The sequence below is a fragment of the Indicator indicator genome, chromosome 2 (assembly GCF_027791375.1).
Source record: "Indicator indicator isolate 239-I01 chromosome 2, UM_Iind_1.1, whole genome shotgun sequence".
Taxonomy (NCBI): Eukaryota; Metazoa; Chordata; class Aves; order Piciformes; family Indicatoridae; genus Indicator; species Indicator indicator.
The window spans coordinates 60832866-60848487 of record NC_072011.1 but is presented as its reverse complement, the minus strand read 5'-3'; the positions used below and the strand labels follow the sequence as shown (position 1 = coordinate 60848487).

At 46.5% G+C, this 15622-nt stretch overlaps 1 protein-coding gene across 1 annotated transcript in view; it reads left to right on the top strand.

Annotated features, from left to right (window-relative positions):
- The first annotated feature begins 1069 nt into the window (after positions 1 to 1069).
- The window catches only part of ALK (ALK receptor tyrosine kinase), a 383537-nt gene continuing 368984 nt past the window's right edge, over positions 1070 to 15622 (top strand). The window contains exon 1 of the mRNA XM_054397449.1: positions 1070 to 1664. Coding sequence (XP_054253424.1) covers positions 1070 to 1664 — 595 coding nt within the window. The remainder of the gene's footprint in view (positions 1665 to 15622) is intronic.

The following is a 15622-nucleotide window of genomic DNA, read 5'->3' as shown; positions in this document are numbered from 1 at the left end:
GAAGGGAAGGGGAAGGGGAAGGCAGAAAAAGGAAGAAGAAAGAAGGAAAGCAGAAGGAGAAGGGTGAGAGGAAGGGAAGGAGAAGGGTAAGAGGAAGGAAAGGAGAAGGGCAAGAGGAAGGGTAAGGGAGGAAAAGGAAGGATGGGAAGGAAGAAGAAAGGGAAGCAGAGGGAGAAGGGGAAGAGGAAGGGAAGGAGAACGGGAAAATGAAGGATGGAAAGGAATAAGAAAGGGAAGGAAGTGAAGGAGAAGAGGAAGGGAAGGAGAAAGGGAAGAGGAAGGGAAAAAAGAAGGGAAGAAGAAAAAGAAGAATGGGAAAGAAGAAGAAAGGGAAGGAAGCAAAGCACAAGGAGAAGGGGAAGAGGAAAGGAAGGAGAAGGAGAAGGAAAGGGGAAGGGGAGAAAAGGAAAGATAGGAAGGAAGGGGAAAGGGAAGAAAAGGGAAAAACCCGACCACCTCTGTCCGTCGTTGCCTGTACAGCGAGACAGAGCGAGTAGGCGGTGAACGGGACCCTAGCGCATCTCTCACGCTGCCGGCGCCAGGGCTCGGGGGGTCGGTGCCCGTTCCTGCGAGCACCCTGCGGAGGTGCGGCTTCGACCCTGCCCTTCCCAGCTGTCCTGGCCCCTCGCTGCGGGCCGCCAGCGGCCGCTGCCTCAGCCCCGCATAGCCCGGCTGCTCGCAGCCCCCGGGCCCGCTGCAGATCAGCCCCGCCGACAGCTGCTTTTTTCTTTCTCAATGAACGCTGCCCCCGCCGCCCCGCCCCGGTACATTTGCATAATGAGGGCTTCCAAAGACACTATTGGCTGCCGGCGGGCGGGCTCGGGCGTGACGTCACCGCGGGCTGGGTAATGCCCGCGTTGTGGCGGGTAGTTGGAGCCGGCAAAGCCCGCGCAGCGCCGGCCCGGGGCGTAGCGCCGCCGCCGCGCTCTTCAGCCGGACTGGTCACGGCCGGGGCCACGGCGCGGCCCGGCATCACGCTCCTTGGCCGGAACAGCCCGGCGCAGCGCTCTCCGGCAGCTAGCCCGGCGCGAAGCAGGACGGGGCGCTGCCGGCAGCGGGCGGGCGGGTGATGGCGGGGGGCAGACTGGTCGCCCGCCTTCTGGCCGCCGCCTGCTTCGCCCTGAGCTTGGCTCCGGCCGTGGCGGGGCCGCGGGACAGCCCCGGCCTTTCGCGGCTGCAGAGGAGGAGTCTGGCCCTGGACTTCGTTGTGCCCTCACTGTTTCGCACCTACGTGCGGGAGCTGGTGCTGGGACCGCCGGGGCGCGCCGCAGCGCGATGTCGCTTGCGGCTGGACTGCGCGCCCCTGCTCCGCGCCGCCCGCGGGGGGCTGCCACGGGGCGCGCCGCCCGCTCCCCCCCATCCCTCCGGCGGTGGGCCCTCGGCGGCCGGGAGGCGGCTGCGGCGTGCCAAGCAGCTGGTGCTGGAAGTGGGCGAGGGCAGCCTGCGGGACGGCTGCGCCGGCGAACCGCCGCCGGGTTCCGGCGGGGCGCAGCTGGAGTTCAACCTCACCGAGCTCTTCGCCTGGTGGCTCCGCTCCGGCGATGGGCGGTTGCGGGTGCGTCTGATGCCCGAGCGCCGGGGAGCCCTCCCGGGCAGCGAGCGTGGGCTATCGGCGGCCATCCGCGCCGCCCGCCCGCGTCTCCTCTTCCACGTCTCCGCGGCAGGTGAGCCGTGCGTTGCATGCCGGGCAGCGCCCCTCGCTCGCTCCCGATGAGCCCCCGCCCCGACCCCTGCCCCACCGCAGCGTTGTCCCGGCGCTGCAGGGTGCCACCTCCACCCGGGACGCACGGCCAGCCCCACCGCAGTGGGATCCCGGCGCCGCAGGGTGCTATCTCAGGCCGGGACACAGCGCCAGCCCCACCGCGTCCAGCCTGGCGGGTGCGGGAAGCGCAGCTTCTCCGCCCGGAGCAGTCGCGACTTCTAACGGCTGCGTTTTACTGGTACAAAATGAGGAGCTTTTGTAGGGTCGGAACAAGTGTTCTGAGAGCGCTGAAGGGGGGTTTTGCGAAATGACAAAGAGTTCGTTTGTGCCGAACAGCCGCAAGCGAGACCCGAAGGTTAACGCGTCATTAGCTTAAGGACAGCAATATCAGGCTCTTTGGAACATCTTTAAAAGGGAAGCTTCCTCAAAGTGATGAAAGTGATTCCAAGGTTATGTGCAGGCAGATCTCTGGGAACAGCACGGACACTTCCAAAGCTCAGACTGACCAGATTTATACATTAATGGTTTGGGTTCTTGGTATCAGTATTGTTACTCTTCTTTAAGTATCTAAGGTAGTGGCTGATGGACAACCTGCCAGATGCAGGTTATTTCAAGTTTCACTTATATCAGATGGAATTAATTTCTATCCCTTGTAAAATGACAGATGATCCTTAGTGATCTACACCACATCAGCTACAGTCAGACAAGAAGCTGGGGTAGCAGCCTCAAGTCTCAGTTTTGGGCCAGTGGTCAGGAGAGCTTTCCATTCTGTGTACATTGTGTCCTTCACAAGAGCTCTGATACGGGCTCTCCTACTACAAGAATCTAATACCTAGAGGACTGCAGGGCCAAATAATTTGTCACAGTGAGTTAAGTTAGGGTGGTTTTATGAAGCTGTGTAGAAGTCAATGGTGTGTCCCTGAGCAGACACCTACTTAATGGACCACAGAATATACTTAAGTACATTCAGAAGAGGTGAGAGAAGTCAGTGCTGGGCTGGAGCAACTGATTTTCGATGCTCACTGGAAAAGCTGGGCCAGCAATCTGAAAAACTACCGACTGAACCCATCTCATTCCATGCTGCCTGAAATGAAAAATCGGAGCAGACCGTCAGAGAACGCTGGGTGTGAGTCAGGCTTACACTTGCAGCTGAAGGGAAATACCTTGGCTGGCTGTTTCTGTGTCCCTTTGGGCAGGGCTAAGGCAGAGGTAGTCTACCACAAGGTGGCTAGGTGAGGCCACACACCCAACCTTCCAGCAAGTCTTGCCTTTCTATGTTGCAATTAAAAGAAAAAAAAAAGAGTAATAAGAATGAAATACACCTGAAGCCACCATCTCTGGGTTTTTTTACTATTTGGGGAATTTGTTGTGAGTAGCAGTTATTTTGCTTTGCAGATCTCCTTCTTTGACAGTAAAGATGCAGGCTGAGCTTTTAGTGCCAGTGCATTGTTGATGGTGCTTAGAGCAATGAAGGAGCTGGAAGGCATGCATCTGTCTTCTTTGAGGATGAAGGGGTGTTTTTAACCTAGATGAAGGGCATATATGAGAGCTAACGGGTGCTCTGGTCGTGGGAGTGCAGCACAGATGGAGCTTTAACCAAAGTTAGTAAAGCCCACATGCTCTGGATGTTGACTGCTGCCTAGCTGTTGAGAAGCAATGCCTATTTTTCCAGACAGGTAAGTATTAGTTATTTATGCCCCTGTAAAATCATATTGCAGACCAGGGCTCTGCTGTACTTACTGCAACACAAGCATGCAAAGTCAGTCCTAGGGGATGCAGGAAAAAGAGGAGCAGAGGGAAAGAATAGGGACCTCATTTACCTGTACCAGAGTAATAACTTCCCCTAGCAGCTGTTTGCCATCTGTAAGGATCCACACCAAGGTTGCTAATGTGCCTAAGTTGTGTTACTATAAAATTGCATCTCTGCTGTTCCAGCAGTGACATCTTACTGTAGCTGTACTGTTACATGGCCTTGCACTCCACTTCTGACATGAAAAACACTAAAAATTCATTCTTTCTGCTTTGTAAAGGTGCAGCTTGTGCGAGCACCATGTGTCACTGCCATGCTTAAATGTGTGCCGTGTTGCCCTGCTGATGGCAGGATTGCTGACACAGTGCTAGCAGCATGAGCAGCCTTCACCAGCCCAGAGGTGTGCAGACACCAGCAATTATTGACACCATTGCAGCTAATGTATATGGGGCTTAACTAAAGCCCTTCCTAAGGCAACTGAGCCTTTCCTTCAGTGGTAAAGCTAATTGGAAATGGATTTCAAACAATACAATCCTCCCATCAACAATGTAAAGCTGCTTCACTTATGCTGACATATTTAGCTTTTTCTTTTTTTTTTTTTTTTCCCTCCTTTTTCTTTTTTTTCCCTCTCCTCTGATGAAGATGCCCAGGACTGCAGTGCTTCCCTGGAAAAGATATAATTACCTTGCTAAATTGTTTTCACCAAATTATCCTCCACATGAGTGGAGAACGAATGATACTTTAGGAGAAGAAAAAATTGCAAAGGGAATGAATTCCCACTGACCTTAAGGGTGACAACAGATTCCTGTAAATAATACTTTCTTCTCTTTAACTGTTAAATTCTCTGGTCCTGACTCAAAGGTGTTTAACTGGAGGGAACCTTTCCCCTTTTTAACAGCATGTTTGCACAGAGTGTGAAGCAATTTGTCTCAGTGTGTTACTGAACAATTAGCAAAGGATGTTCTTACTGGACTGCAGTTGTTTTAACAGACAAACCATAAAGTTTACAGGAATTTCTCCAGGTTTCTCCTTCAAATACTCTCAAGGCTAGATTTCTCTCACTCATTCTTATGGGAACAGAGCATCCTGCAAGCTAAAAAAATCTTCCATTTAGAAAAGCTGTGGTCCTCAGCCCATGTACTGGTTTGGTGTCAGCTTGGCCTTTTCAAAGTCAGGCAGCAGAGAGTTTTCTTTTCTTGGAAATGCTTTCAGAATTAATATTGGCTGTTTCTCCTTCCCCTAGTGCTTCTCTGGGACAAAAAACCAAAACAAAATCAAACAACAACAGCAACAAACCCAGCTGAATTAATTTCAATCATTTCTATAGAAAAACACACCACAAAGACAAATGCAGAAGAAGGGAGGAGTGAGCTGTGCTGCATATCTCCCATAGTTTAGGTGAACCTCCCATCTGCCAGGTTGCTGTTGACTCGGCTTTTGTTTTCTTTGGTTTTGACTGGAAATTCCACCCTACCTCCAAGGAAACCTTTCCCAAAAGAGTTCAGTCAAAAACAACACATTGCCATGGCAAACTGAAGCTGGCTTGTTTGATGGCTGAAATCTAACAAACCTTTTATGTCAGAGAAGTCTTGGCCAGTTTTAGTTCTGGTCTTACAGGATTTGCTGTATAGTGTTGAAGCACCATGGGTTTCTAGCCTCTGGACAGGTTATTGAGCTTCCTTGGGAAAAAATTCCCAAACCTTCTCTCTGTACAGACTACCAAGTAAAGATCTTCCTGAGCACCAGCAGTGACCACCCCTTGCAAGACTGGTCCTCCGCCGCTGGGCTAAAATTACTCACAGGACTTAAAAATACTCTGGCATGGGTTTGACTTGGTCCAGAGTGAGTGCTCAACTCTTGCATGGGCTCTGTAGCGATCCAGAGCCCTTGCACCCTAACCTTGCATTGACATTGGTATTTGGGGAGGGACATTTTATAAGGGTGTGTAGAGATAGAACCTGAGGGAGTGGCTTTAAGATGGAAGAGAGAAGATTTAGACTGGAGATTAGGAAGAAATTCTTCACAGTGGGGGTGCTGAGACACTGGAGCAGGTTGCCCTGGGAAGTTGTGGATGCTACCTCCCTGCAAGCATTCAAGGCCAGGTTGGATGAGGCCTTGAGCAACCTGGTCTAGAGGGAGGTGTCCTTGCCCATGGCAGTGGGGTTGTAACTAGATGATCTTTAAGGTTCCTTTCAATCTAAACCATTCTATGATTCTTTAATTTTTTTCATGTTAAGGTCCCAGGTAACCAGTCCACTCACTGTTGGGCACCTAGGCCCCAAATGTTGCTAAATAGATTTCTTGTGAGTTTACTCAGGAAGTTTAATAAGCTTGAAATGGCCATAAAATAACTTCCCATGAAAACTAATTGCTACTTACATATGCAAAGGTGGGAAGCGTGCGTTAAAAAGGGGCATACAGGGATGAAAATGAGTCATTCCTCCCTCAAAAGGTCAATGTACTTTCATTCATGAAATAGATTTAACATTCCAATTATATTTTTTAAATAGCAATGCATAACTTTCCATCCTCTGGCTAGGGGAATCATTACTCCTGCACTGAGGTCTTCATCTACAATTTTATTAACTTGCCCCATGTCTTCTCCCTGAAACTGCATTCACTCTATACCAATGCTGTGATAATGCTGAGGCAATTAGGCTTTACATCTTTAGGGTACTGCTGCCATGCACCCGACCTCATTTGCAGGAGGAACCTTTTGCCAAAAGATTAGAGAAAACTTCAGACTAGATGAAAATGTGGTTTTGAAAGTGGACGTTTTGTTAAGTGAAAAAAATTCATGAGCTCCAAGCTGAAATCTGGCTGGAGTAAAGCCTGCAGAATTCTTTCCACATATTTTAGAGGTACCAAAATTTAATCAAGGTCTCTTAATTGTATTTTTCTTCTGGTAGCTTTTGTTTTTCTGCTCGAAAAGAGCAAAGTTTGGAGTTGTGCCATACTGAGCAGAAAACTGGTAAAAGATCAATCATTTTCCATCTGCTCTCTGATTTTCTCTCATTCTCACTTCTATGCAGCATCTGAGATCTTGCTCTTCTGATAGACACCTCAGTGGCAAAAATTGGTGACTAAGGCAGAAGCATTGCACTGGAGTTTCTGAAAGGTTTTCGTTGTAGTGCAAGTGTCTTTGTTCATTTCTGATGGGGTTGTGCACTTTGCCTTGCTTATCAGGCCAGCTTTCATAGAATTATAGGATTGTCAAGGTTGGAAGGGACCTCAAGGATCATCTTGTTCCAACCCCCTTGCCGTGGATAGGGACACCTCACACTAGATCAGGTTGCTCAGAGCTCCATCCAGCCTGGCCTTAAAAACCTCCAGGAATGAGGCTTCTACCACCTCCCTGGGCAACCTGTTCAAAGCTTAAGAATAGGCCTGAGTTGTACTTGAGTTTACTCTAGACACGAAATGAGATTTTCCTTTTCAGTCCTTGGGTTGTCAGAGGTACCAGTGTGCTACATGCTGTTTACCAGCCCCTAAATCACAAAGTGTGATTAGGAGCAGTTTTTCCAGTCCTTTCTTCCTTAACTCTTAGGTTTGTAACACCTCCCTCCCTCTAGACCCCCAGTGACTGGTGCTCTCCAGAAATGTGGCTTTAGTCAGTCCAGAGTACCTCTTCTTGAACAGTAAATGTCTCTTGAAGAGCAAACTGATTGCCTGGTGATGGGTTTGCCTGGCTTTGTGGGCAGCAGCATGATCCTTTGTCCTGCTGCTGTCTTGTCTGTTCCTGTCCAGATCACTTTCCTACTCCATCAACACCAAGAAAACTCACAGTTTTCCGTTGATTTATAGTTCACTGCTTCCACGCTGGCCACAAAAATGTAGGGCTTTGCAAATGTGGTACCAATTCTTTGGCAGCTAATGTTAGAAATGATGCTCTAGCTTTGAGTGGTTCATGGAAAACATGCTGTGATCTCTATTCCCCATGGGTTCACCTGGATCAGAGAGTTGCTGATCTTTGCTGGGATTCAGGATTATCACAGGATCACAGGATGTAAGGGGTGGGAAGGGACCTCTGGAGATCTTCGAGTCCAACCCCCCTGTCAGAGCAGGACCATAGAATGTACAACATGTTTATAGTTTCTAGGTCTGTTTTCTGCCATTTTTCTTTACTTTTAGGCTCACCATTCTTATGAATGTTCTTATTCATACCCATGTTCAGTAAAACATCCATAAACAAACACAAAAAAGTGCACAGGTTTATGGTTTGTTTTTTTTTTTTTAATTTGAATGAACATTTATGGCACATTTTAAAAAGATGTATTTGCTAAACTCGCTGTGCTTTTATTTCCCCATCCTTAAGAAAAGGGAACAAATACCTACAGCAGAGAAGTGCACTGGGAGACTTAAGTGCTTTATTATACAAATGCAAAATCAAAGACAGTTTTGCAATGTCTGAGTAAATTGCATCCTGGAGTCATCTAGTCATCTGGTTCACTGCACGTCTCACATGAACATTGCATGATAGGAAATAAAATCTGTGTTTTGTGACAATGTTTGTGAATTAGCAGGGGAAAAAAGAGTAGAAGAAATGAGGGGAGACTGGGAGAGTTACAGTGTTTAGCGCTTAAGAAATCCCCAAATAAATGGGGCTGATCATTGTAAAGAGGGTATCACCTTTTCAATACATCAGTGCTAACTCCTCTGGGGTAGTGGTGCTTGGGGAGTCTAAGTTAGAATTATAGAATCATAGAATTGTTTTGGTTGGTAAAGACCTCTAAAGTCATCCAATCCCACCATCAGCCTAACACCACCGAGGCCATTAAACCATGTCCCAAAGTGCCATGCCCATGCATTTCTTGAATGCCTCAAGGGATGGTGACTCCATCACCTCCCTGGGCAGCCTGTTTCCATGCCTGATCACTCTTGCAGTAAAGAAATTTTTCCTAATTTCCAACCTAAGCCACCCCTGGCAGGTTTTGAGGACATCTCTTTTCATCCTATCACCTGATACTAGGGAGAACAGACCAACCCCCACCTCACTACAACCTCCATTGAGGGAGTTGTAGAGAGCAACGAGGTCCTCTCTCAGTTCCTCTTCTCCAGACTAAACAACCCCGGTTCCTTCAGCTGCTCCTCATAAGACTTCTGCTCTAGACCCTTCTCCAGCTTTTCTGGCCTTCCCTGGACACTCTCCAGCACCTCAACGTCCTTCTTGAGCCCAGTATTCAAGGTGTGGCTTCACCAGTGCTGAGGACAGGGGCATGATCACTTCCCTACTCCTGCTGGCCTCACTGTTCCTGATACCCACCAGGATGTTATTGGCATTGTCCACTTGAGCACATTGCTGTGTTTTGATTTTCTTCCCAAGCAAATTCCACACCATGCCTGGGTATTGCCTGTCATCAATTCTCATACCAGGGCATCAGCTTGAGCTCCCCAGAACTGGACTACTGAGACTTGAAGATCTGCTCTTTTGGCACAAGTGGTTTACCTAACAGCAAACCACATTGCCTGCTTCCCAAATCTCTTTCTATCCACTGAGCCACATCACCTGTTTCCTGAGAGGTCACTTCCCAGGCTCAATGACACTGCTGAGACCACAGTGCAGAGCTGAGAAAGGTCCTTTATAAAATGTGCCACATTTGTCTTGCTTCCCTAATTCAGAAAAATTTGGTTGGAGAAAAATGTCATGGAAGCATAAATGCAGATTTGATAAGTCTGACCTTTCTTTTCTTGCGAACAATAAATGTCAGAAAGCTTAAAATGACAAGCTGGAATGGCTGGGAGTTATTTATGTGTTTAAATATTTAGGCAAGAAACACATTTTGAGACTAAAGTCTAATTTACATGGGTGTTTTGATTTATGGCTGAGGCGGCCACACAGCTTCGTGGTTGTCACTATCCTGCTTAGCATGGCTACTCAGAAATTCCCTGTGACAGCACAGATAGGACTTACATACTTCTGCTTGCAGAAGAAGCTCTACGCTATGGCAGTTAAGTGAAGGGGAATCATAGATTCATAGATACATAGAATGGTTTAGGTTGGAAGAGACCTCAAGGATCATCTAGTTCCAACCCCCCTGCCATGGGCAGGGACACCTCCACTAGACCAGGTTGCTCAAATTCCTCATCCAACCTGGCCTTGAACACCTTTAGGGAGGGAACATCCCTCCTGGGCATGACCTTCCTGGGAAACCTTGACAGTCTTGACGTCTTTGGAACTCTGCTGGTAGAAGGTATTCTTTTTTTGTAGACTACTGCTGCTTTTACTTCCTAAGGATCTCAGTAATAGACCAGCAGGTGTGGTCTGAACTCTCAGATTTCTGAAGGAGAAGCTAACCCAGCCTGCCATATCGATTGACTTCCATCAAGAGTGCTCATTCCTTCACTTCAGTGACAGCAAACTTTTGAAACAGAAATGCCACCAGTTTTGTTTGATGCTACAAGAGACTGAGTTTCTGGGGTTTTTTGAGAAATTACTTGTCCTGCCTTTGACTGTTGAATAAGCACCTGTCTTGAAGCCAAATTCAGATTTGCAATTGGAATACTTTGTGAGCTTTTGGACAGAGCTTTTGGGGGTAGGTTGTGATTAGTCTGCCTGTGGCCAGCTGGGCTGAGGGCATTTATGAGCTTCAGCTGGACAGAGGGCATTTAGCAGCTTCAGCTGGACAGAGGGCATTTATGAGCTTCAGCTGGACAGAGGGCATTTAGCAGCTTCAACTGGATACTGTCTCCATTTGCAGTGAGGAGCTTTAAGTGTTGGCTTGTGGGGGCTGCTGAGCACGCTGAGCAGACTGAGCATTGGCTGTCCTGGAAATGGAGAATGTTGTGGAAACAGGTTTGTTTTTTATGATTTCCTACTTAAAAATCTTAGATGTGTACATGGAATGGGGGATTTGAGCTTGTTTAAAGCTTCAGTGGTCTGCCTCTTCCTTCTTGGATGGATTATGGATGACAAAGTGGAGTTATTAGGAGGAATCTTTCTTCTGGTTATAGAAATGTGAAGCATCCTCTTTATGATTTGTTTCTAGCAGCTCTTCAGTTCAATTTGCTAATCTTAAAAGCAGTACTTGGTAGTGCCATGTTTCCATGAAGGTATAAGATCTGCCTTTCCTGCTGAAGCAGGAGTATGTGCTGAACTGATTTTGGACTGGGGTTTCCCCTGTAACAGTGCACTGTGAAGACAGAGGTGGAGGTTCTTTCTGTAAGCTTCTCCTCATTTTCTTACTGACAGCAAGTCTTACTAGTGTTGTATCTTACAAAAACTTGTGATGAAAGAAAACTCTGTCTCTGAGTTACAAGCTGGGCAAAGGGAGAGAAGATGATTCTATGTGAGATGAAGAACAGGGAACACTTGCTGGTGAGTCTAGGGGGAAAAAGCAGGGATACTGCAGTGGTGAGGGTGGGAGTAGGGTGTGATATGGCCACATGTGAATTCTTGTGCCTGTGTTGAAAGGAGGTTGTAGTGAGTGAGGTGGAGATTGATCTTTTCTTTCTACTATGAAGTCATAGGATGAGAGGAAATGACCTGAAATTGTGCTAGGCAGGTTCAGGTTGGATATTGGGAAAAATTTCCTTACTGAGAGTGGTCCGGCATTGGAACAGGCTGCCCAGGGAGGTGGTGGAGTCACCATCTATGCAGGTGTTCAGGAAATGTGTGGTCATGGCACATTGGGACATGGTTTAATGGCCATGGTGGTGTTAGATTGGTGGCTGTACTGGATGATCTCAGAAGTCTTTTCCAACCAGAACAATTCTATGGCTCCTGATGCCTGTTAGGAAGAGGTAATACAAGTGTAAGGACTTAATGATGTAGATCAGTAGGTGTATCAGGAATAGTATTGCTCAATATGTCATACTCTTTCTGGGACTTTAATGTTATTGAAGGTTTCTTTGAAGCTCTGATTTGCAAGCTTGTGTGGTTCTTCTGAATGCAGTGGCTGTAGTGCCTGTGCCCTGAATATCTGTGACTTCACCTATTAGAAATGTGTGGTGACCCTTCAGAGCTCTGCAAGTTGCAGCAGACCTCAAATTACAACTTGTACATTGGCATTCATCTGCTCACCCGTTAAGTAATGGTCTATCCTGGATGCCTCAGAATGTCTGGGCCTTTTATGGCCTCTTTCAAGTTAGATTCTTGAAGTACTTTAAGCCTTATCACCCTGGTGACAATGCTAAGCATTATTATATCTATTTTACAGAGTTCATAGAAGCTAGGGATGGGAAAAGCATTATTTGATTATGTTAGACTGCAAGTGCTGAATATAATTTTCTCATATAGAATATAGTAAATAGTCATGTCTCTCTCTGCTTCAGCCAAAAGGCCAAGCAAGAACAAGAAATTAGAGTTGAGAGGCTCGGTAACTCACTGGAAATACTGCAGCAGTTATTGGCAAAACCACCTTTGAGTTGTCTCTGCTCCATGCTGTGTTTGCAGCACTTGTCTTTCAGATAAATCTGTTGTTGTCAAGCTCTACACTTTTTACAGTCTTGTTTGCTTTTTGGGGCTTTTGGGAACATCTGTGATCTACTGAGCTTCAGACATCGCCCTGTGGCCCTTCCATTTGTAGGGCAGCGTTTGTCAGCATTAGAGAGCACGATGCAAGGGTTATTTCTGAGGGGCATTTCATTATTGACGCTAATTAAACTTGAAACTAATGAGAAAGGATTACTTTTCAGGGCTGGAGAGGAGGCCAGAATAGGTATTATAGGTTAATTATTCTTCCAAAAGACTGGGTTTAAGTAACAATTAATTTTGTCAACTTTTTTTCTTACATTGTACAAGAACCTTGTTGGAAGAGGATTCCAAATATAATTGCTGCACTGACCTCATCTAGCTCTCAATCAGCAATCCCCTTCCATCAGCAAAAGGTTAATAAAATCTTGAAGGGAATAAATTCTGTGCCTTATCTATGTGTAGACAATTCAGAACAGGTCTCCCTGCAAGGATTTCCTATTACACTATTGCACAATTTCATTGGCACACACTTCAGGCTTGAAAAGGATGTGTTCCATAAAGCTTCCTAATGCAGTAGTTGCTTCCCAAAGCAGGTGCATGACAGAGTTGGAGAGTTTATCTAATCAGGGCTGGCTTGAGAGCTGGCACATAAGTCAGAACCTGCTTCCCTTTGTTTTCAAAGGACTAGAGCCTGTCCTCAACCTTAACAATCTCTCCTCACTTTACAAAGCACTGGAGTGTCCACATGATGATTAGTATTTGTGGGGTAACCATGGAAAGGCAGGGGGGGTGAAGCTCATTTTACATAGGAGTCAAGATCTCTTTCCTACTGGGGAGCACTCTGGCTTTTGGCAGGGAGGACACCTGCTGGTCTCCTTTGCTCCTTCCTGCCTCTGATGTTTCTTCCTCTTGGACCATTCTATGATTCTTTGTACAGATGAGTAATGGCTTTGAACTGTTGCAATACTCTACTATAAAAAGGCAAAGGGAGAGCTGCATTGATTATATTCTGAGTGTGGAAAGCTGAATAATATGTTTGTGGAGGGGAAGGACCCCAGTCTTTAGTAGCTGGCAACGTTAGGGCAGCTTACGTGCTCCATGAACCAGCAGCCTGCTGCCTTTGGTCAGGGCATTTGCTTTGCAGGTATGGAACACTTGTCTTGACATGAGGGCTGTGAAAGCAAACATCTGTTTTTGAGGGTGATGCTATGAGCAAGAAGGGCTTGGCTGGTGGGAGGCTGCATTTTAGGAAAGCCTCTCAGAGCTGGGGTGATTTGCCTACTGAGTGCATGTTACAGCTAGAGGAGTGACCCTGTCCTAAAAGGGCACCATTCAGCAGTCCTGAGTGCAGGAAGAGAGTCGCATCCTCCACCTGGGCAGTGGTATCAAATGCAATGATAAACCAGTCTCTGAGTCCCTTTTGCCATGGGATTTGGGATGTTTGAAGTGCCAAGGCCCTTTTGTGCTTAAGGATTTACATCACAGGAAGACTGATCGATGTTTCCTTCTCTGTCCTTTATCTCCTGAAACAAAGCAGCGTTAACTTTTAAGATCTGATTCAATAACGTTTTATGGGCAATAATTATGACTGATATTAAGCCTTCAGCAACCAGTCTGCATGGAGAGTTAAAAGTGTGGAGGTTTATTAGTGGTGTAACCTATCTCTTTAAGTCGGTTGTAAAGCAGCATCAACTACAACGACAGGAGGAAAAAGAAATGCCAATGAACTGTTTGTCTCTGCTTTCTCTGCAGGGTGTTCATGTGCTTGCCACTTAATATTGCCAGCACAGTGGGAGCTTGCTGGTAGAGAGTTTTTGTTTACAGAATCTGTTTGCACGACTTCAGAGCTGTGATGAATGAATGAATGAAAGAGTGAATGAACAAACTACAGCAATCTTGGTCTGGAAAAACAATGCATTAGTGGATAGACCTTGGAGACCAGTTAGTGACCCTTTCCCTTTTAAAAATAAGTGTTAATTTCAAGTTTTCAGAGACTAGCTCTACAACTTCCTCTGAGGCTTATTCCAATAATGGAGGTTCCTGAATGTATAAAAATTCTTTGGACACCCCATGTTAGTAATTATCTTTTTGGCTTTTGTGTGTTGTGGTTTTTTTTTTGGTTTCTTTTTTTCCTGAGGTTTCCCAATTTCTTAAATCTTGTCACAGAATCACAGAGTGCTGGGGTTTGGAAGGGCCCCAAGTTCATTGAGTCCACCCCCCCTGCAAAGCAGGACCACTTAGAGCAGGTCACGAAGGAACATGTTCAGGTGGGTTTTGAAGCTCTTCAGAGAAGGAGACTCCACAACCTCTCTGGCCAGCCTGCTCCAGGGCTCTAGCACCCTCACAGTAAAGAATTGTTTTCTTCTGTTGAGATGGAATTTCCTGTGATTAAATTTACATCCTATCACTGGGTATCACTGAAAATAGACTGGCTGCATACTCCTGATAACCACCCTGCAGATATTTGTAGACATTGATCAGACAGCTTCTCAGCCTGCTCCTCTCCAGGCTGAACAGCCCCAGGTCTCTCAGACAGATGTTCCAGTCCCTTAATCATTCTTGTAGCCCTCTGTTGAACTCCCTCCAGTAGTTCCCTGTCTCTTTTGAACTGTGGAGCCCAGAGCTGGATACAATATTCCAGGTGTCAAGACATAGTTGTGTGTACAGGCCATATCTATTTATGGGCCTGGTCCCCAAACCACACTGAGGACCAGGTTGAGCAGAAGGAAGCTCTGTTGGTTTCTAAGACCTGAGGTGCTGTGCACAGTGATCTAATATACATTACAACATGAGAAAGCAAACTCCACCATACAGGGCTGTCACTTAAAATTCTCATATTGGGACTGAAAAAAGTCACTTGAAAGACCCAGGTGTGGGTCCTAGCTCATCTGAACCTTGTAATGTTCATGCACCATTACCTGTACTATATAGTTGCTTTTTTTTTTTTTTTTTTACCTTACTCCTCTTCATAACTTTCTGTATAAGGAAATATATCTCTGTGGTAAATTCAAATAAGATGCTGTCTGCTTGTGTCCTTTTTGCCTTTTGATGGGAAAGCAGAAGGGAATTCTAAAGTGCTCTGGGAGCTACATGGAGGCCTTGCTTTGACATCTCTAAATATGTGAGTAATGGGGTGCTTAGAACTGATTTTACATGTGATGGATGCTCAACAATAAGGAATCACAAATTGTGGGCAGTAGAGCTTGGAGAGGAGAGCTGCTCAACAAGATTAATGGGAAGGGAGACCTTTAGTGTAATGAAAGACACAGTTCAGGCTTGAAAACAGACAATGACACACTAGATCAAATCTTGGAGTTGGACAGTCAGGTTCCCTCAGCAAGCAGTGATGCTCTGCATTTGCCAAGCCCCTTCCTAGGTAGGAAGGCGAACAGCTGTGAGACAAACGCTCTGTAATTCTCACTTCACCCATGAGTGAGTATGGTACTACACCAAAGCACTGCACTGTCAAATGGCTATCTGTCAAGCTGCTGATAGGGGTGTTGATGGAAACCTAGAAATTTCTTTTTGGCCTAAGAAGTGCAAGCCAATAAGAAAAATGGGATGAGAGCATGGTAGAACATAGCTGGGTCTGAGCACTGAGGGGTTTTTTGGTAAGCAAAATGAAGAATCGTATAATGGCAGGGGCTGGAAGGGTCCTCTGGAGATCATCTAGTCCAACCCCCCTGCCAAGGCAAGTTTTCCATTAAGTCTCTCACTGAGCACTTGGTGTGAAGTCAGCACTTGAGGCTGAAGTCAG